The following is a 20,002-nucleotide window of genomic DNA, read 5'->3' as shown; positions in this document are numbered from 1 at the left end:
AAATATTCCTACTGCTGACTTCAGTGGAGTTGAAGAAAGCCATTAGGAAACTGGCCTTCCTCAACTAAGCCTGCTGGGTCCCAGAAATTCAACTGTCACTACTGTGGCCACCAGTCAGACAGTCTTTATTAGGCACCATGTTCAGGACCTTTTGAGAAAGAAGAACAAAGTTATAGGACTCACAATACCTGATATCAAGCTATGCTACAAGGCCATTGTAATCTAAACAGTTGGTATTTATATAAGAGCAAGTATATGGATCAATGGAACAGAGCAGAGAGCCCAAGAATCAACCCACACCTATATTGGGAACTGATATTTGACAAAAGAGGCAACAGCATACGATAGGGTAAAGACAGTCTCTTCAATAGTAAATGGTGTTGGGAAACTTGGATGTGAAAAAATGAATCAAAACCACCAACTTATACTATTCATAAGAATTCATTCAAAATGAATAAAAGACTTAAACGTAAGTCGTGAAACCATAAAAATCCTGGAAGAAAACAGAGGCCATAAAATCTGACATCACATGTAGCAATATTTTTGCCGATATGTCACTCCAGCTGTGAGTCTGGCTTCTGGTTGAGCAGTCCTCCCCTGTGGGAGTCCACTGACCACCCCGGAGTGGGGAGGGGGGAGCAGCTCCTGTGTAGAGCGTCTGCCCCCTGGTGGTCAGTGCACATCATAGCGACTGGTTGTACTGCAGTTCAGTGGATTTTCATATTAGGCTTTTATTATATAGGATAGCCAAGAGCTGGAAACAGTGCAAATGCCCATCAGTAGAAGAGTGGATAAAATAAACAGTGGTATCCTATATAATAAAAGGCTAATATGGAAATTGACCAAAAGTAAAACAACCAGTCACTATAATGCACGCTGACCACCAAGGGGCAAACGCTCAGTGCAGGAGCTGCTCCCTGGTGGTCAGTGCGCTCCCACCAAGGGAGCATAGCAGTGGTGGTGGGAGCCTCTCCCTCCTCTGCAGCAGCACTTAGGATGTCTGACTGCCATCTTAGGCCTTCTCTCCATGGGGAGCGAGTGCACGAATTTTGTGCACCAGGCCTCTAGTATTTACATAATGGAATACTACCTGGCAGGAAAAGAGAAGGCATTCTTACCTTTTGAGACTGCATGTATGGACCTGGAGATTATTATACTCAGTGAAATAAGCCAATCAGAGAAAGAGAAAAACTATATGATCTCACTTATATGTGGAATACAATGAACAACATTATCTGACAAACAAAATAGAAATACAGGCATGAAGACATGGAACAGACTGACAGTTGTCAGAGGGGCTGAGGGAGAGGGGGACTGGATGAAACTAACTGAAGGGATTAGCCAAAGAACATCATGGACACGGATGACAATGTGGTGAGGCCAGAGGGTGCGGGGAGGTCAGGTGCTGTGTGAACAGGGCCTAAGGAAGGGAAAATGGAGATATTTGTAAGAGTGTCAACAATAAAATAAAAATTAATAAGCTATATTGGTATTTACAGTTATCTCCTCATAGGACATAAATAAAGGGCTATTGCTCTCAGATGGGATGGAGGGTGAGGTAAGGGATTGCAGAGTAATTCTGAAGGGAGTAGGGAACCTGTGTGTCAGGTTGAGGGCAGGAGATTCTTTGCAGCCTTAAAAGGAGGCAGCAGTCATCACCAATTCAGCAGACCATGATCCAGGGATGGACAGGAGGGCACCCAAGGGAAGACCAGGGGAAGGTTGTTGTCATGAGGGAAAATGCTGGGATGAGGGAAAATGCTGGGACGAGGCAGAAATCCTGGCACCGGGAAGACTCAGATATCAATAAACCTCAGACAATCCCCAAATTATGCTTGATTCTCAGTGTCACCTTCCTTCCTTAGGCCTGCTCTTGCCTGGGCTCCAGGGTTATACTAATTGTCATCTGAAAGAGTTCATTCATACTGAGAGGAGAAATTAATTGTGAGGTAGAAGGTGGGCCACAGGCTAGAAAGGCAGGAAATATCATGGACTCCTGATGAATTCGGGCAAGGGGTCAAGACTCCACGATGCCACTTACTAGCCATGTAATCCTGGGAAAAGTAGCTTACCCAAGGGGTATCAGGTTGTTCCTCTGTGAAGGAAATGGGTCTGATTAACCCTGTCTTGTGGGAATGCAGGACAGTGTGGAGTGTTTGTAAAGTACCACACACAGTGATTGGTGGAGATTAGAACTGTGAAGAATGGCACCTATTTCTAATATCATTTTTATCCCAGATACTTCCACTCTGGCCTCTGGCACTGTGATTACTTGTTTGTTATGAAGGTCATATTAGAGGATGTGCAGTTCAGTAAGGAATACAACACCCAATTGTCCAAAGAGGATGTACCCACTTCATGGATGTATGCTGAAATTCAGGTGTGGGGAGCCTTCACAGCTGGACACAACACAAATATGCTAGAAAGAGAATCTAGGAACAACTCTTACCCTCAGTCCAAGCTGCTCTTTCATCCAAACAAATGCTTTCATTCATTTCACCCCCACCCAAAATCAACACCTTGATAATGATTGGCCAGATCACACTCAAGATCATTGACATTCAATCCCAATTAGGCTGTAGGCTGTGGCTCTCCCAGGCCATTGTTACTCATGGTCCATTAACTGTATTTCTGTAGAAATCTGTGCAGATGATGGGTATAATATGCCTAGTGATCATACTATCCAATGGCACTGAGACTGCGTGCAGGAAACCACCCTTCCTAACCAGGTGGAGATTTCCCTCTGGTTTATCCATGATCCCAAAGGAACTTGTCAGGAAACTTCCTTCTCACACCCAAGACACACAATGTGCCGCTGCCACCCCCAGCTACCTTACAATCAACCCCCACAGGGAGAATCACAGTTTCCCAAATACCTTGGCTCAGGCCATGCACAGTTGAGTGCTGTTCCCTGGAGGCCCACCATCTCATCTGTTCTGTTACTTGTTCTGTAGGATTTAGGGGACACCTAACCCATTCCTTATATGACTTCAGCTCCTACACTATCATCCTGTGGGTGGGTGTGCCCTGCTTATGTTGGTGTCCCCACTACTAACACAGGGCCTTCCAGAGGACATAGGCTCAGTGAATATCTGGGGATTAAATGAACCACTGAGCAGGGGTCATCTTTATTCAGATGAAATCCCTCCACGTTCTTGCCAGTACCAAGGATCCTTAGATAAGTTGTTTCATGGAAAGATAGACGAGAAGAGATAAGAAGCAAAAATGAATAACCTTTTGCTTTTATTTTTCTACTTCTTAACTCCATTGATTGTACTGCTGAAGTCTTTCACATTTCCAAGGAAATACTCTTATGCCATGTTATCTAGTTTGGGATCACAAAGGAGGATGGGAAGTGTCCCAATTTGCGTTACACAGTAGCAAATCTCTTACTCTTAAGCTGGACATGTACAAATATACATGTGACCAATGTCATTTACAAACTTACATGCTAAAAGCTTATGAAAACTTCTATGAAAAGGAACATTAGAAAATTTCCTTAAAAATTCACAAAGTAATAAAGCAAAAATTTCTCCATCATCGTAGGAGCCCAAACCATTCCCTGGGCCTCACTAGTGCTTTCTCCTCAAACACAGAGTTGAAAATGGAACGCACTTTATGCCCAGCAAATGAAGTTAATACACATGGGCCTGAAAAGTGCCTGGGTGCAACTCTGGCTCAGGCATAGTGGTTCTCATTACACTCACGTCCTTCAGGCAGGGAAGGGAGGGAACAGGGATCCCCATCATTAATCCTGAGCACAAACTCGAGGGCTTTCGATGTGGTGGTCTCAGCGTGAGCCCTGGGACCCCACAGGAACTCATAGTGTGCAGGATCGCTATTGGGGACCTGGCGGTACACCACGTATTGTTCCTGCACCCAAATTTTAGTGATGAGCTCCCTGGGCTCCCCATAGATCCAATGCTCCTTCCCATCATGCACCCCTAAAACATTCAGTGCTTCCCAGACTTTCTCCTCAGGGGCACAATCACCCTCCGCAGCAATCACCCACAGAAGTGTGACCAGGAGGCCAGTGTTAGGAAATCTATGCCCATCGCTCATTATCCCATGATAGGTGAGCCCCAAGGAGGTGGCCAGGACATAGGTGTGTGCACTGGGGCCCACTTGCTTCACATCAATACCAAAGACCAGCTTCATGACCTCAGTGGCTGCACTGAAGATCTCAGGGAAGTGGACATGGTGCTCTTTGATGACACTACTCAGCATTTCTGCCTTTGTGGTTGGCTCCTTTGCACGATACTTCAGGAGCAGGAACTCCACCATTTCCATCATCTTTGAATGCAGTGCTTTTTGGAGCCGTGAATTGGCATCATCTTCAGGGCCTCCCTCAGTGTTTGGATCCTCCTCCTCGTGGCTGTTGGAGCTCTCATCTTCAGATTGGCTCCATGGAAAGGCTACCAATGCATGGGGGAAGGAGCAGGCACCTTGAGCACACTGGGGTAAACTTGGTGTCTCAGCAGCAGACACCTCCTCTAGGCAGTCTATAAACAGGACTGAGGGGGAGGAAGACAGAGAGGAGAGGAGAGACACGGCCTCCGCCTCCTCCTCCTCCTCCTCCTCCTCCTCCTCCTCCTCCTCCTCCTCCTCCTCTTTCTCCTCCTCCTCGACCTCAGCCTCCTCCTCCTGCATAGCCCAGAACAGCTCCTCTGCCACAAGGTCGGGCATCTCCCTTGGGTCCTGATGGTCTTCCTCAAGCTTGCCGAGCTCACTCATATGATGGCCAGGCATGATGACTCGTGCTGAGACAGTGACCGAGTGTGGGCAGAAGATGGGCGATTTAGACCCACGGGCCTGGGGGAGAGGGGGAGTGTAAGAGGCATGAGCAGAGAAACACACCCTAGGCGGCTCTGACAAAGGTGACTTATAGGTCTCTCCTTTAGGGGTGTACATGGGCCTCACGGGGTTCACTCCTGACCAGCCTGCCCACTAAGAACCTGAAGTTGGAAGTGACATGACTGCTCAGGGTATAGAAGGCACAGCACAGGGTTCTGTAACTGATGGTGGGGTGTGGAGGTGTCAGGCAATGGTGGGGTGTGGGGTCCCCTCTGACATGGGTGGGGGAGCCCGTGGGGACATATTCATGGTTGGAACCTCACCTTAATTCCTAGCACTTCCTGGCCTTCTGCTGCTCTGTGACCTGAGAATATGTAGCGTAGACCAAGGCCTTCACCTCTTCCAATCCGCGGGCTCTGCTAGAGGGAACAAAGGGCCACCTCAGCATGTACATGGCAAGGACTGTAATGGGACCCCAGTGCTGACAGGAGTGTTAGCAGAACTCTGTGGGGTCCCCTCTGTTGTGGGTGGAAGTTTCCTCATTGCACAAGTAGGACCTTCACCTTTCTCCTGTCAGGGTCTGGCCCTTCACTGCCTTCTGCTGGCCAGAGGCTAACCCAGAACAAGACCACACACACCTGACACTTCAGTGAAGAAACTGAGGGGTCCCCATATGTGGTCCCTCTCCCAGAGGATCAAGAAGGGGTGACTGAAGATTTGGGTCCATCTATCCTGGGATAAGCCTCTGATCATTTCTCACCATAGCACACTGCAGGGTTTCAGACAACTCTCTCTGCTGACTGAGCCCAATCTGCTCAGACTTAGGCTTCACCTCCCTTAGATACAGGAGTAGGAAGTAAGCCGAACTAACCCAAGCACTATTCTGAGTTTTCTCACTGCTGACAGAAGAGTCAGGGTAGGTCTGGGTTCGCATGTGTTCTGGTTCCCCTCAGTGCTCACCTTGATTCCTGGCAGGATCTGGGACTCCTCTCTGTTGACAAAATGTGGACCAAGGGGATGACCCGACGTGTGGTCTCACACCAAGGTCCTCACCTTCCTGAGAGATCTGAGACAAAAGTGAACAGGTGCTCCATCTGCCCGTACCCCTGCCCAGTTCCCACACAACTGACACCAGGGCCTGGGCCTGTCTGTTCCAGGTACAGAGTTCCCTTAGTCTGGCCTCAAGGTACTTGCCTTTCTTCCTGGCTAGGCCTGGATCTGAATCCAGTTGACCCGATTTCACCCTGAATATCTGTCCTCAATGAGCATGCTCACGAGGAGCAGGCATTTGGAAAGTGAGAGCATGTCACACCCAGGTACACTGCCCGGGGAATCTGCATGCTGAGGACAGGACACTCCCTGATGCTGAGGGCTCTCTTGTTTTCTCAGGGAGCACATAGCTGCAGTTTTCCACAGAAAGCACTCAGACCATTAGGACCCTTCCACAGCCTCAGCTCCTCTTTTCATGAACTGAAGCCATCCCCTCTGACCCTGGCCCTGTCCTTCCTGAGTGCTCTGAGACAAACGTGAGGAGGAACCACCTCTGCAGACCCATGCCAGGCCTTTTCCCAGGGATGCCAGCAGCACAGATTGTGTTCAGGGCACCCATTGTCTGGAGTGTGGTATCCTCCTTCCTGCCCAAGCTACCCATGTTCACTCGTGGAGTGCCTGGGACCTTTCCCTTCTGCTGAACGGAGAATGAATACAGCAGGCCATGTCCACCATCTCTCTGAGACCTCCAAGGTGGACTTGAGGACACACCACATTGACTATCATGCCCGAGTGACCCAGTTGTGCCAGCAGAGCTTATGCCAGCTAGTCCCTATTTTTTACTGGTTGTGAGGTACTATCATCCTGCCTCAAGACCCACACTTTGATTACCAGCATTGCCTGGGACACCTCCCATTGTTGTTCTGAATCCAGCACCTTCAGGACAATGTCCTCACCTCCGTTTGCCACTCCTAAGGTAGAAGTCTAGAAACAACCCAAATCCACAGGCCTAGCATGAGGCTTCCAGGTGCTGCTGGCAGGAACAGGCACAATGGGGACACTTATGGCACTGGCCAAACCTCAGGCATACTTCAAGGTGTGCTAGGGGGCTTCCTGAGCCCTAACTCAGGTCCTTACCTCGTATCCTGGGAGAGCCCTGCAGCCCTCCTTTTGCCTCCTGGAGCCTGACTTCTCAGCCCTCAGGGGGTGGAGTCCCCTCTTCTTCCCGCAGGATCCTCACCATGTCTCTTGGCTGGAGCTGGAACCTCCTGTCAACCTAAGATGCCCAAGTCAGGAAGAAAGCATGTGGTCATCGACTGGCGGCCCCCCAGGGTTCACAGTAGGGGTAACATGGGGCATCTCTGTTGTGGGGTCCCGGGTCCCTCAGTCTTCCTTTGCATGTTCACCTTGACTCTGGGCAAGACCCGGGTCCTTCCCTCTGCTGCATATATTGTTCCCCCTGAATTCCCAGGGCGGACATCAGGTCTGGGCTTCTGTGGTTCCTCTCTGCACGGTCATCCACCACAGTGCCTCCCAAGAGTTTCAGCAGGGCAGACTTCTGTGGACTCCCCTCTGCTTACGGTTCCTGGATTCCTCAGTCCTCCTTTGGGGTACTCCTTGACCCTTCCCTCTGCCCATCTGAGACCCTGCTCCTTACACCAAACCCCAGAGCCTGTCAGACCTGGATGCAGAAGCCAGGAAAAGCACCTTGACTCTGGGCACTGCCTCTGCATCCCATCTGTGGAACTGAGGCCCTACACTTTTTATCAAGTTTCCACTCTCACTCAGACCTGAATGCTGAAGTCAGGAGACACCACATGCGGTCACCCTCCCTGGGGCCTTCCAAGCCTGAGAGCAAGGTGGGGTTCTGTGCGGCCCCTACATTGGAAGTCTGGGTCCCCGCAGTCCTGACACAGGGTCCTCACCTTGACCCTGGCAGGTCTTGGTTCCTTCCTCTGCGGACCTGGGGCTTGTTTGTTATATGAAATCCGACAGGCTCCTGGACCCTGATTTGAAGGCATCAAATGCCACTTGGGTCCGGGCAGTACTTCTGCCCTCTCCTCTGTGGACCTGATTCCCTACACTGTTTTTTTAATGTTTTAATAATTCTTTATTATTGAAAATACTAGAGGCCTGATGCATGAAATTTGTGCAAGAGTAGGCTTTCCTACCCCTGGCTGCCGTCACCAGCTTCCCTCTGTCACCCTGGACCTGTCTTCCCTGCCAGCCCTGGCTTCCACCGGAAGGTCGTCCTCAAGGATGTCTGGTCTAATTAGCATATTTTGCTTTTATTTTTATAGATTACACATGACCCCCTTCAGCCTACCCTGTCCTCTGACCCCCAACCTCACCACCCAATTGTCTGTATCCATGGGCCCTGCATATATGCATACAAGGTCCTTGGTTGATTACTTCCCACCATCCCCAACTTCTCTCTGAGTTTTCCCAATCTGTTTTATGCTTGCATCTGTGGGTATCTATTTGTTCATCAGTTTACTTTGTAACTTAGATTCCACATATGAGTGCAATGATGTGATATTTATCTTCCTCTGACTGGCTTATTTTACTTAGCATGATACCCTCCAGGTCCCTCCATGCTGTCTCAAAGGGTAAGACAGCCTTCCTTTTATACTGCTGCATAGTATTCCATGGTATAAATGTACCACAGCTTTTTCATGAAATCATTTACTGATGGGCACTTGGGCTGTTTCCAGATCTTAGCTATTCTAAATTGTGCCACCATGAACATAGGGGTGCATACATTCTTTCCGTTTTTTTTGGATATATTCCTAGAAGTGTGATTCCCTACACCTTATACCAAGTCCTGAGTCTCACTCAGTCCTGGATACAGGAGTCAGGACTCTCTGCACTTGATATTTTACCAGGGAACATCCTAAGGATGATAGCAAGGTAGGTTTTTATGGGGTCTCCTAGTTGTGGGTCCAGGGTGCCCTCAGTCGTCCTGTGGCTGTGCTCCTTACAGTGAACCCCAGCGTATCTCAGACCTGCATGCCGAAGTCAGGAAACAAATGAAGGAGTCATCTGCTATGGGGGCTCCCATGGCTTGTAGCAGGGGAGAGCTTTTATGGGGTCCCCTACATTGTGGGGTCCAGGGTCCTGTCTATTCTCCTTCAGCGGACCTGTGGCTCTGCTCCTTACACCGAACCTCAGAGTCTCTCAGACCTGATGCAGAGGTCACCCCACCCTGTAGTCACCCCACCCACTCGTCCTCCCTGGACTGATGATTTTGGTGTCCAGGGTCCCCTAATCTTCTTCAGGGTTCTCAACTTGACAGCAGCAGGATCTGGGTCCCCCCTCTGCTGTCTGAAGCCCTGCTCCTTCTATGAAACCCCCAGTGTATCTCAGACCGAATGCAGAAATCACAAAGCACAATGTGTGAGATCACCCCTCCCCCACCCCCAGGAGGCCTGCCACATGGACCCTGTTCTGGGGTCCAAGGCTCCCCGATCTCCCTCAGTGTCCTCAACTTGACAGCACCAGCACCTGGGGACCCCCTCTGCTGCCTGAAGCCCTGTTCCTCCTACCACACCCCCATTGTATCTCAGACCGAATGCAGAACTCACAAAGCACAATGTGCAAGATCACCCCTCCCCCACCCTCAGGAGGCCTGCCACAAGGACCCTGTTATGGGGTGCAGGCCTCCCCAATCTCCCTCAGGGTCCTCAACTTGACAGCAACAGGACCTGGGGTCTCCCCTCTGTTGCCTGAAGCCCCGCTCCTCCTACCAAACCCCCAGTGTCTCTCAGACCGAATGCAGAACTCACAAAGCACAATGTGTGAGATCACCCCTCCCCCACCCCCAGGATGCCTGCCTGATGGACACTGTTCTGGGGTCCAGGGCCCCCAATCTCCCTCAGGGTCCCCACACTGACTCCGGCCACGTCCTGGACACCCTCTGCGGACCTGAGACTCGGCCATGACACGAAGCCCCAAGAGTGTCTCAACCTGGAAGATGGGAAGTCAGTCCTCGCCGCTGGTGGTCACCCCACACCTTAGGGCTCCCAGGACTGACTGCTCTGGGGCCCAGAGTCACCTTGTTTTCCCCCACGGCCCTCACCATGAGGCCTGCAGGTCCTGGGACCCTCCCTCTGTGAACCGGGAGGCGGGACCCTCACAAGGCGGCCCTCAACCCCGAGACCCGAATGGAGGTCTTTGGGCCTCACTCCCCAGGGCTCCCGGCAGGGGCTTAACTAGATCCCAGGGGACCTCCGTCTGGTCCTCACCCTGATTCCAGGCAGAGTCTGGGCTCTGCCGACCTGAGATTGCCCCCCTCAGCGGTTGTCCCCTCTACAGGCCCGAAGCCGGCCTTCTAAAGATGGCGCTCAGCTCCCTCAGGCTTCTCAGGCGGAAGTCAATGACATCACTTCCGGAAAACAATTCTGGGGTAGTGGAGGACTTCTAACAGGGCTGGGGTTCCGCTCCCAGTATGCCCAGCAGCACCGTCTGGTCCCCACCTGGGCTGGATGGCCTGGGACCCCACCCTGTGCTGACCTGGGTCTGTGCCCCTCAGGCCAAGTGTCGCCTCCCCCAGGTCCCTCTAGGAGGTGGGGCGGGAGTGCACAGCCTGACAACTCTGCCTGAGGTACCCCCGATCTGACAGGAGCACCAGAGCTGGGTTCCGGGGTGGTCCCTCTGTTGTGGGGCGGGTAGAGCCCTCAGTGCTTACTTGGAGGGTCCTCACAACCCTGGCGTAGACCACTGTGGTCACATCGCAGTTGCTAGAGGGGGCGCTGCACAGCCAAGGTCCCTGGGGAGCAGCAGACCCTGACTGCCTCCCCTCCCCCACTTCCCATGGTGTCTCTTCACCAGACAGGCTGACACGTTGGAAACCTTGTGTTCTAAATGTTTCATTTTCATTAAAGTCGCTGATCTGTAGTAGGGATTTGGAGAGGGCCTGCGGTTTGGGGTTATCTGTCTACCTTTGCTTGTCGTTGCAGGCTTTTTCCCTTTTGATCTTCATTCATAGTAATTATTACGTTTTACAACTCTACCTAGTTTGTATACATTTTATTTATGCATACATGTTTATTATGTATATATATAAGTATAAATCTGCATATATTGTGTATGTGTACACATATAGCCTAAATGTTGATCAGGTTTGTTTACATATCCATACATGCCCATACCATATACATAAATACACACACACACACACACACACATGCATGTCTATGTCCTATGTATTTACATGTACTAGACAAGTTATTTTATGAAATCTTACCTAATCTTACTATGCATGATTTACTCTGACACTTGCTTTTCTACTCCTAGTCTATTCTTTATATTCTATTGAAACCATAATTTTTGAAAGGCCAGTCCTCAACCACTTCCCAGCTCCCCCACACAACCACCTGAACCACAAGTGCCAGCTCAGCAGTGTTGTCTCCCCGAGGGGCTTGCTCATATTTTGTTGTTTAGATTTTATTGTTGAATCCTGCCCAGCCCGTGCCTTGCAACCTCTTTCTTCAATAATTCCCCTCCTTTTATTTAGGGAGCAGAAGTCAGCAGTCCAAGCCTAATTGTTATTTGGGCAACAACCTGTATAGCACTAAGTCTGTAAAAATTTTAAACAGAATCGACATATTTGCAATATTGTGTTTCCCATGAGTGAATATGGGAACTGCTCCATTTGTTTGGCGCTTCTTTTTCTTTAACCTGAATCTCTCAGTATAATTTTTAGTTGACTCATTTTCAATTAGGATACTTCTTGGTTAAGTTTTGGCTTTTATAGCTGTGGTCAATGAAATTTTTGTATTGTATGTTCTTATTAGTTATTGCTTTGTGTGGGAAGGTATTGTTATGGCTATGGTCATCTTCCATACAGTTTATTATGCATTTGATAATCCAGATCTCCATTTCTGAATTTTCTAGATAGATGATCATATTATCAACAGATACTATGTGTTTATTTTCCATATTCATACCTCGTATTTATTTTTATACCCACAGCCCGCAACTCTGACTTGTCCCTACCATTAATGGAAATACTTTTAATGTTTCACACTTAAGTAGGTTGTTCTAAATTTTAGGAAATGGAAATTTCCTTTTGGCTGAGTTTGTTCAATGTTTTTCCCCTGAACTGATATTAAAGTGTTGTTTTTTTTTCAAGGCTCTCTCTCTGTAGTGATTGACAAAAAATTTTCTATTATATTTCATATGCATGGAGTTCCAATAGAATTTTTATAACATTAAATACAATTTCTATTCTTTGGATATAGACTGATAGGGTACGTGGTCATTTAATGCACTATTGATTTGAATATGCCATTAATATATAGAGGCTATTGTATGCTATGTGAATGAACTTGTTCCAAAAGTTCTGTTTGTGAGAATTCCTCAAGATTTTGAATAAAAGAAAGGTAGCATGGGAGGATGAGTTGTACAATTGCCCATCTTTTTGTATGCTTTGGAACAGTCAGCATAAGATTCTGATGAGTTCTCCCTGACCATTTGATAGGACTGCCCTTTGAACCTTTCTTTTTTCTGGAACATCTGAGGGTGGCTTCAGCTTTGAATCCAAGTTTCAGTGTGTGGCTGTATCCAAGTTTATTAATGAATTCGCCTGTTGAAGGAAGACTTGGTTGGCCATTATGAATCAAACTGCTCTAATCATGCATCGTTTTGGTGTTTTCTTATGGACCCCAAATTCACTTGATAAAACTGACAATTACGGATTCTGAATCTAATGGCAAGTCCATGTTTGACTTTATAAGAATCTGCCAAACTGTCTTCTAAAGTGGCTGTAACATTTTCTTCCCTATTAACAGCGAAGGAGAGTTCCTCATCCTCTCCCAAATTTGGCACTTTCAGGTTTGAGGACTCTGGCCATTGTGATAGGTTTGCAGTTGATTATTTTTTGTAGTTTACATTTTCATTTTCATAATGAAAAATGATGCTGAGCATGTTTATGGGTGATTTTTATTTTCTTTAGTGTGTGATCTATATATCCTGTTTGGTGAAGTGTCCTTAAATCAGTTATATATTTGTATGGGCTTGTTAATTTCCATCACGTAGTAAATATTTTTATTTATTTGGACACAAGTCCCTCATGATATATGGGACTTAAAATATTTTCTGCCTGCCTGTGGTTTTCACACCGATAGACCCGGGCCTTGCCCAGAGTCAAGTGATTAAGGCCCCTGAGAGCAGAGTAATAGAGTGAAGATGGGAGTGCCCGACTTTGCTTGAAAGACCCCCTCAGAGGGAGATCTTTCCCCTCTTTTCTCCACCTACCTGGGCCTCCCAGAATCCAGCAATGCCTTCCCTTTCCTTCCACAAAAGGCACATCCTGATCAGGAGGACAAGAGTGTCAGGGAGGGGGGACGAGTCTCAGTTGTTTGAGAAACTGAACCCAACCATGTAAACATAGAGTTCTAATAAGGAATTGTCTCACGTGGTTATGGAGGCTCAAGATGCTTTGAGTGAAACTTTTAAAAGGTCTGCTTGTGCCTTTTCCGCACTTGACAATAGCCGTCTTAAGGTTTGATCAGGCCCCCGCCTCCCCAATAAATAAACACCTATGACAATGGCCAAAATCTGGTACAGTGACAACACCAAATGCTGTCAAGGATGTGGAATAGCAGGAACTTGCATTCATTACCTGTGGGAAAGTGAAATAGTACAGCCACATTGGAAGCTGTATGTATGGTCAGGCAGTTTCATATAATGGTAAACATAATTGTAACATATGATGCAGCAACTCCATAAGTATTTATCCCATGTTAATGGTGCTGTATCTGCGTAGGCACATCTGTTGTTAAAACCTTACCACTCTGGTTTGGGACATTGATAATGGGTTGGCGTTATACATGGGAGGGAGCAGTGGCTTACTAGGATATCTCTGTACCATCAGCTCTATTTTTCTCTGCCATCTAAAAGCGTTTTAAAAAATTAAGTTTTAAAAGAAACACAATATGAACCACAGTATCTGAGCAATAAAATTTGAACAGACCCTAAGGGAAACTGAAAATTGTGACGAGCTAGCACTTGTGTCTGGGGTGGGAGTATGGGGGAGTAGGGAAGTTGGGAGGGCCCTAGGCTGTATGACACAGATGACAAGGAAGGTCGGAAGAAAGATTTTAAATGTATGCTCTATAGCTTGGCTCATATCTGGGGCATTCAGACCACAAGTGCCAGTAACCTTGGGGGAATACCACTGCCTTGGAAAAGCTGGGACATTTGAGGCATGTTATTCAGATTCCATTATTATAATAACCTGACAACTATCTTGGTGGGTTAGTGCTGGCTTTTCAAAAATATCTCAATAGTATATAAAGAACAGACAAAATTAGAATAGTGAGTACCAGAATAAATCATGTATGTTAAGTGTAGGTGTTCTCTCATAAAATACCTTGGATAGTATCCTATCTAATAAAAGGGTAATATGCAAATTAACCATCGTTGCGTCACAAAGATGGCAGTGCACATAGCCACAAGATGGCGGTGCCCAGTCCCGTCAGCCCCGCTGGAGTCCCCAAGTCCTATGGGGGCGGCCACTGACAGCAGTCAGCGTGAGCAGCCTGGCAGAATGCTTGCTTCATCACCTTGGCGAAGAAGAAATTGTTCTGCCTCGGCCCCTCGGGGGACCTCTGTGCAGTGGGCCTGGAGCAGCCGGGGCCTCTAGGAGACAAAAGGGCCCGCCCATAGCCTCCGTGTCCAAACACAGGCTGGGAGAGGACACTGCAGGCCCACCTCCCATGGAAGCAGCACGCCTCCCTCCTGCCTCCCGCAGAATCAGCGCAGATCCCTCCCAGCTACCACAGAAGTCACACAGCTCCCATGGAAGCAGCTCGGATCCCAGTGGTGAGCTGCTGTTCCAGAGGCTTCCATGGAAGCGGTGGGCAGCCTACTGTGCACGATATCACTCAATGGGCTACTAGTATTATATAGACATATCCACATAAATGCATATGTTCTTAGCATATATATATATACACACACACATTTAGGTACAGGACACATATATATGTGGGTATATAAGCACATGTAACCTGTATTTATGTTGTATATATTTAAGGACTGTACACAAACTAGGTAGAATGTATGTCTAAGAATGAGGATTAAAAGTGAAAACACCTGCATTGCACAAGGGACATGTAGACAGACAACCACAATGTCACACCCCCCCAAATCCCTGCTGCTGCTCAGCATCTTTAGTAGCAGTTTTAGAACCCTCAGTTTCCACAGGACCATCTGAGATGGTGAAAAACCCCATGAGAAGGGGGGCTTCTCTACCCCTCCCCTTGCCCTCTGTGCAACAGCGCCCCCTCCAGCATCAATCCTGGTATTGCAGAGGTCTCTGCAAGGGGTGTGAGGCGCTCCTGAGTGAGGACTTTGGGGTCCACTGGCTTCAGAACAGAGGGCACTAGAGAATCCATCTCCTGGTGTTCCTGTCAGCTCTACGGGACCCTGGGTGGGGCTCTCAGGCTGAGCATATGCCTGCACAGGCCTGGGGAATCGGGGGAGTTAGAGCAGAGGTCTGAGGACACAGACTTGGGTCCGCAGAGGGCAGGGGCCCTGGTGTTGTCAGGTGCGGGAGGGGAACAGAGTCACCACTCCCGGGCCTCTAGATCCGATCTCTGCCCCTGCTCTCAGGCCCCGGGGACCCCAGAAAGCCCGTCCGGAAGTTCCGCCCACTGACTTCCCGCGGGGAAGTCTGAGAGAGGAGAGCGCCATGTCTGGGAGGCCGGCTTCGGGTCTGTAGAGGGAAGGAGCCCAGGTATGACCCTGAGGGACGACTGAGGCCCCGGGACCCAGGGTGACCCTGCCGTCAGCACTGAGAGTCTGCCGTGGGGTGTTTGAGAAGTATTTCCTGCACCCCTCGCCCACCTCCTCAGAGAATGGGAGGGGCGGGGGGAGGAGGCGGTCAAGGACAAGCGCTGAGGGGGGCAACCTCAGGTCGGCTCGGGCGGGGCCCAGACTCTGCCTGGAATCAGGGTGAGGACCAGACGGAGGTCCCCTGGGATCTAGTTCAACCCCTGCCGGGAGCCGTGAAGTGTGAGGCTCACAGACCTCCCCTGGGGTCTCGGGGTTGAGGGCCTCCATCTTGGGGTCTGCCCTCCCTGTTCACAGAGGGAGGGTCCCAGGACCTGCAGGCCGCATGGTGAGGGACGTGGGGGAAGACAAGGTGACTCTGGGCTCCAGAACAGTCAGTCCTGGAAGCCCCAAGGTGCGGGGTGACCACCAGCGGCGAGGACTGACTTCCACATATTCTGGGTTGAGACACTGGGGGGAGCTCCGTGTCATGGCAGAGTCTCAGGTCGGCAGAGGGTGTCTGGGACTTACCCGGAGTCAGTGTGGGGACCCTGAGTGAGATTGGGGACCTGGACCCCAGAACAGTGTCTGTCCAGCAGGCCTCCTGGGGGTGGGGAGGGGTGATCTCGCACATTGTGCTTTGTGAGTTCTGCATCTGGGTCTGAGAGACACTGGGGGTTGGATAAAGGAGCAGGGCTACAGGCAGCAGGGGTGGGGGATACCATGTCCTGCTGCTGTCAAGTTGAGGACACTGAGAGACCAAGAGGTGACCCTGGGCCCCAGAATACTCAGTGCTGGGAGGATAAGAGGGCCTTGGCCTGCAGGATGCATCCTCCCATTAGGAGAAGGAATAGATGGAATCTCTGCCAGGAAAAAAATGTGGATATCTCAAGGTCTCTGAGGGGTTTGTGCCACAGACAGTGTTCCCACTGAAATCAGCCCTGCCTCTGTGATGCCTGAAGTCCGTAGGCAGGGGTAGCCTCAGGTGGTGCACCCTTACTTCTGCCTTGGGCTCTCAGGGCAGTGAGGCTTGAGGGCCAATTTCATGTCAGTAGAGGGGGCCACATCTGGTCAGCATAGAAGAGTCCCAGGATCTGATGTATCTCAAGAATTTGCCTTGATTCCAGGCAAATTGTAGTCCACCTGAGAGGGTGGAAGGTGTGAAGCCTCCCCACTCCAAAGGGAAGGAACTTGACAGTGTCTAGCTTGCCCTGTTCTCAGACCCGGGAAGACCCTGGCGGAAAGGACTGGATGTTGCAAATTCCTGCTGTTGCCACATGGATGTGCATGGGAGAATCTTGGGGAAGTGAGGACCTAGGTCTGAGAGTTAACCCAAGATCAGCAGTGGGACTAGTCCCAGGATCTGCCCGGTGTGAACGTGCTGATAATCCGTGAAGCCTCAATGCACACCCCCTTCTCAGAAGAGGGGGGTGATACAAAGTCCAGCTGTCCGCAGTCCTCAACCCTGAAAGGAACAACAGTGGACCTAAGTGGCACGCTCCTTTCTATCATGGGTGGGAAAGTGAGGAGTCCTCGGTGAGGTGGGGTCTTTCTCTAAGCGGGGGAGATAGAGTATCCCAGGTAGGAGGCATGGAGGTAGGGCCGGCCCTGGCAGGAGTAAAAATGAATAACCTACAGGGGCACCGGGAATGCAACCAGCACAGAGTACCCAGTCCCTGCTGCCAGCATTTTGTGATGATGGCAGGGATCCCGGGGTGGGGGGGTCAGGGGGGGTGGAGAGGGGAGATGGTAGCCACCTGAGGCTACCCCTGGAGTTTGTGCAATGTGATGCCTCCTCATCTGTCTCTTGGGGCTCTCAGGTAGGTGAGGACCTTGGTCTGAGTGGACAAAGTCCGGTCATCTGAGAAAGGGTATCCGCTCAACAGTGACAAGAGTCCCGGGTCTTGCCAAAGTGAAGATGAGGACCCCGAGGGAGGAGTGAGTGTACCCCAAACCCCGGGAGAAAGATAGGGCCCAACACAAATCCAGCCTGCCCCTACTCTGAGCCCTAGAAACCCTGGGCAATGCTGTCAGGCTGAGTCCCTTCTCATTTCCAGATTGGTGCTTTCCAGGAGGGCTTTGTCTGGGGGTCTGGACAAAGGTCAGCTGAGGCAGGATTCCACAAGTTGACAGGGTAGTCACAATGAAGAGTGAGGGGATCTCTGACCCCAGGACACATGGAGCCCAGGCCTGCCCAGCCATTTTGGTCAGGAATGGGGAGACCTGGAATCTGTGGGTGTCCTGGCTTCCCTCACTTCCTCCTCAGTCATCTATGGAGGTGAGACCTTTCCTTTAGGAGGGTAGTCACAGGACAACACATGGAGTTTTTTCAGTTCCTGCAGCGTGACAAGGTAAGGACTGAGTGGGACATCATCCCAGGACAGATGGACTCAATAGAGTATAGTTATTGTTCCTTGGTGACACCTGTTAGACTCTGGGCAGGTGTTTCCAGATTTGGGGCCACCCCAAGTCCTTCTGGTGAGTGTCAGGGGTGTGTAGCCTTGTTCTGAGAATTTTGTATCCGGCCAGCATTAGGGGAGGAGAAGGTCCTGGAGTGGACAGGTGGTGACGCTGAGTGAGCATGGAGGGGATTCCCCATCCAGGACAGAGGAGATCCCACAGTACCCAATCCCACCTCACCACACTGTCTTTCCCAGAACCTTAGGTTGTGCCAGCTGCACCCTGAGGAGCCTTCTCACTTCCTCCTTCAGGCTCTTACTGGACAGGCCACTGAGGAGAGACACCTGTGATGTGGAAAAGCACTTCTGAAAAAGAGACTTGTAATTAGCCTTTGTCAGAGCCCCCTAGAGTGAATTTCCCAACTGAGACCCCTCACATTCCCTCTCTCTCACAGGCCCATGAGTCTCCATTAGCCACTTTCTGCCCAACTGCTGTCGCGGTCCCAGCACACATCATCATGCGTCACCATCAGAGGAATGAGCTCTACACGTCTGAGGAAGACCTTCATGACTCAAGGGAGAACCTCAACCCGGTGGTGGTGCAGCTGCTTGGGCCTGAGGAGGTAGAGGAGGAGGAGGCTATATCTCCCTCTTCCTCTGTCTCTTCCTCCCTCTCGGTCCTGTTCCAAGAGAGCCTGGATGAGGTGGCTGCTGCTGAGACAGCAAGTCCTCCCCACAGCCCTCAGGGTGCCTGCCTTCCCCCTGCTGCCATGGCAGCCTCTCCATGTAGCCTACCTGAAGGTGAGGGCTCCAGCAGCCGAGATAAGGAGGGGCCAAGCAGCAGGGAGGGCCCTGAAGAGGCCGAGTCCTCTCTCCAAGGCGCCCTGCATTTGAAGAAGGCATACCTGTTGGCTTTCCTGCTCCTGAAGTATCGCACCAGGGAGCCAACAACAAAGGCAGAAATGCTGAGCAGGGTCATCAAAGAGCACCAGGACCACTTCCCTGAGATCTTAGGTGCAGCCTCTGAGTGCATGCAGCTGGTCTTTGGCATTGATGTGAAGGAAGTGGACCCCAGCACCCACACCTATGTCCTGGTCACCACCTTGGGCCTCACCTATGATGGGATGGTGGGCGATGGGCACAGATTTCCCAACACTGGCCTCCTGGTCACAGTTCTATGGTTGATCGCCTCAGAGGGTGACTGTGTTCCTGAGGAGGAAGTGTGGAAAGCCCTGCAAGCAAGGGGCTTGCATGATGGGAAAGAGCATTGGATCTATGGGGAGCCTAGAGAGCTCCTCACTAATGTTTGGGTGCAGGAACAGTACCTGGAGTACCGGCAGGTGCCCAACAGCCATCCTGCACGCTATGAGTTCCTGTGGGGTCCCAGGGCGCACGCTGAGACCACCAAGTTGAAAGTCCTTGAGTTTTTACTCAAGTATTAGAGAAGGGATCCAAGTTCTGTCCCATCCCTGTCTGAAGAGGTTCTGAGTGATGAGGAAGAGCAGGCCTGAGCCAAGTTTCAGTCAGGCACACTTCAGGCCCATGTCTGACATGATGTGGGGACAATTCTTTAGTCTGTTTGAGAAGAGGGCAGTCAATGTTCTAGGTAGTGAGGCCCAGGGCTATTTGGGGAAATAAGGGCTGTAGCATCTGTGGGTTCCTGTGATGATTTAGTAATGTATCCTTGTTTCCTTTAGGAATTTTAAATGTGTCCAGTTACATAGAAGGTTCCATAAGCTTCAGAACCTAATTTTGTGAATGATATTGACCATACATGTATTTGTACTATCCAGTTTGAAAGTAAGAGTTTTGTTATTGTGCAACACAAATTGGGACACCTTTCACCATAGTTTGGGATTCTGAACTAGATACCATGGCATTAGAACAGGATTTTCTTGGAAATGTGAAAGAACTCAGCAATACAATCTATGGAGTCAAGAAATAGAGAAATAAAAGCAAAAAGCTTGTTAATTCTTCCTTCTTTTCCATTCTTGTGTGTCATTCTATGAAACAAACTACATAAGGGTCCTAGGATTTGCTTG

At 49.9% G+C, this 20,002-nt stretch overlaps 2 protein-coding genes across 2 annotated transcripts; one reads left to right on the top strand and one right to left on the bottom strand.

Moving 5' to 3' along the window:
- Window positions 1-3,678: 3,678 nt before the first annotated feature.
- On the bottom strand, window positions 3,679-4,293 carry LOC308240298 (melanoma-associated antigen 10-like; the record flags this gene model as incomplete). The annotated part of the gene is made up of 1 exon (XM_080653188.1): window positions 3,679-4,293. One exon carries the CDS (start codon window positions 4,291-4,293, stop codon window positions 3,679-3,681), a length of 615 nt encoding a protein of 204 aa, XP_080509314.1.
- A 13,586-nt stretch (window positions 4,294-17,879) lies between these two features.
- LOC308240297 (melanoma-associated antigen 1-like) lies at window positions 17,880-19,402 on the top strand (the record flags this gene model as incomplete). Its single annotated transcript, XM_080653187.1, has 3 exons — window positions 17,880-17,912; window positions 18,416-18,583; window positions 18,653-19,402. 3 exons carry the CDS (start codon window positions 17,880-17,882, stop codon window positions 19,400-19,402), a joined length of 951 nt encoding a protein of 316 aa, XP_080509313.1.
- Between the last annotated feature and the right edge of the window lie 600 nt (window positions 19,403-20,002).

The sequence above is a fragment of the Plecotus auritus genome (assembly GCF_963455305.1).
Source record: "Plecotus auritus genome assembly, chromosome: X".
NCBI lineage: Eukaryota > Metazoa > Chordata > Mammalia > Chiroptera > Vespertilionidae > Plecotus > Plecotus auritus.
The sequence above is the reverse complement of the archived record's forward strand: the minus strand, read 5'-3'. Positions and strand labels throughout refer to the sequence as shown.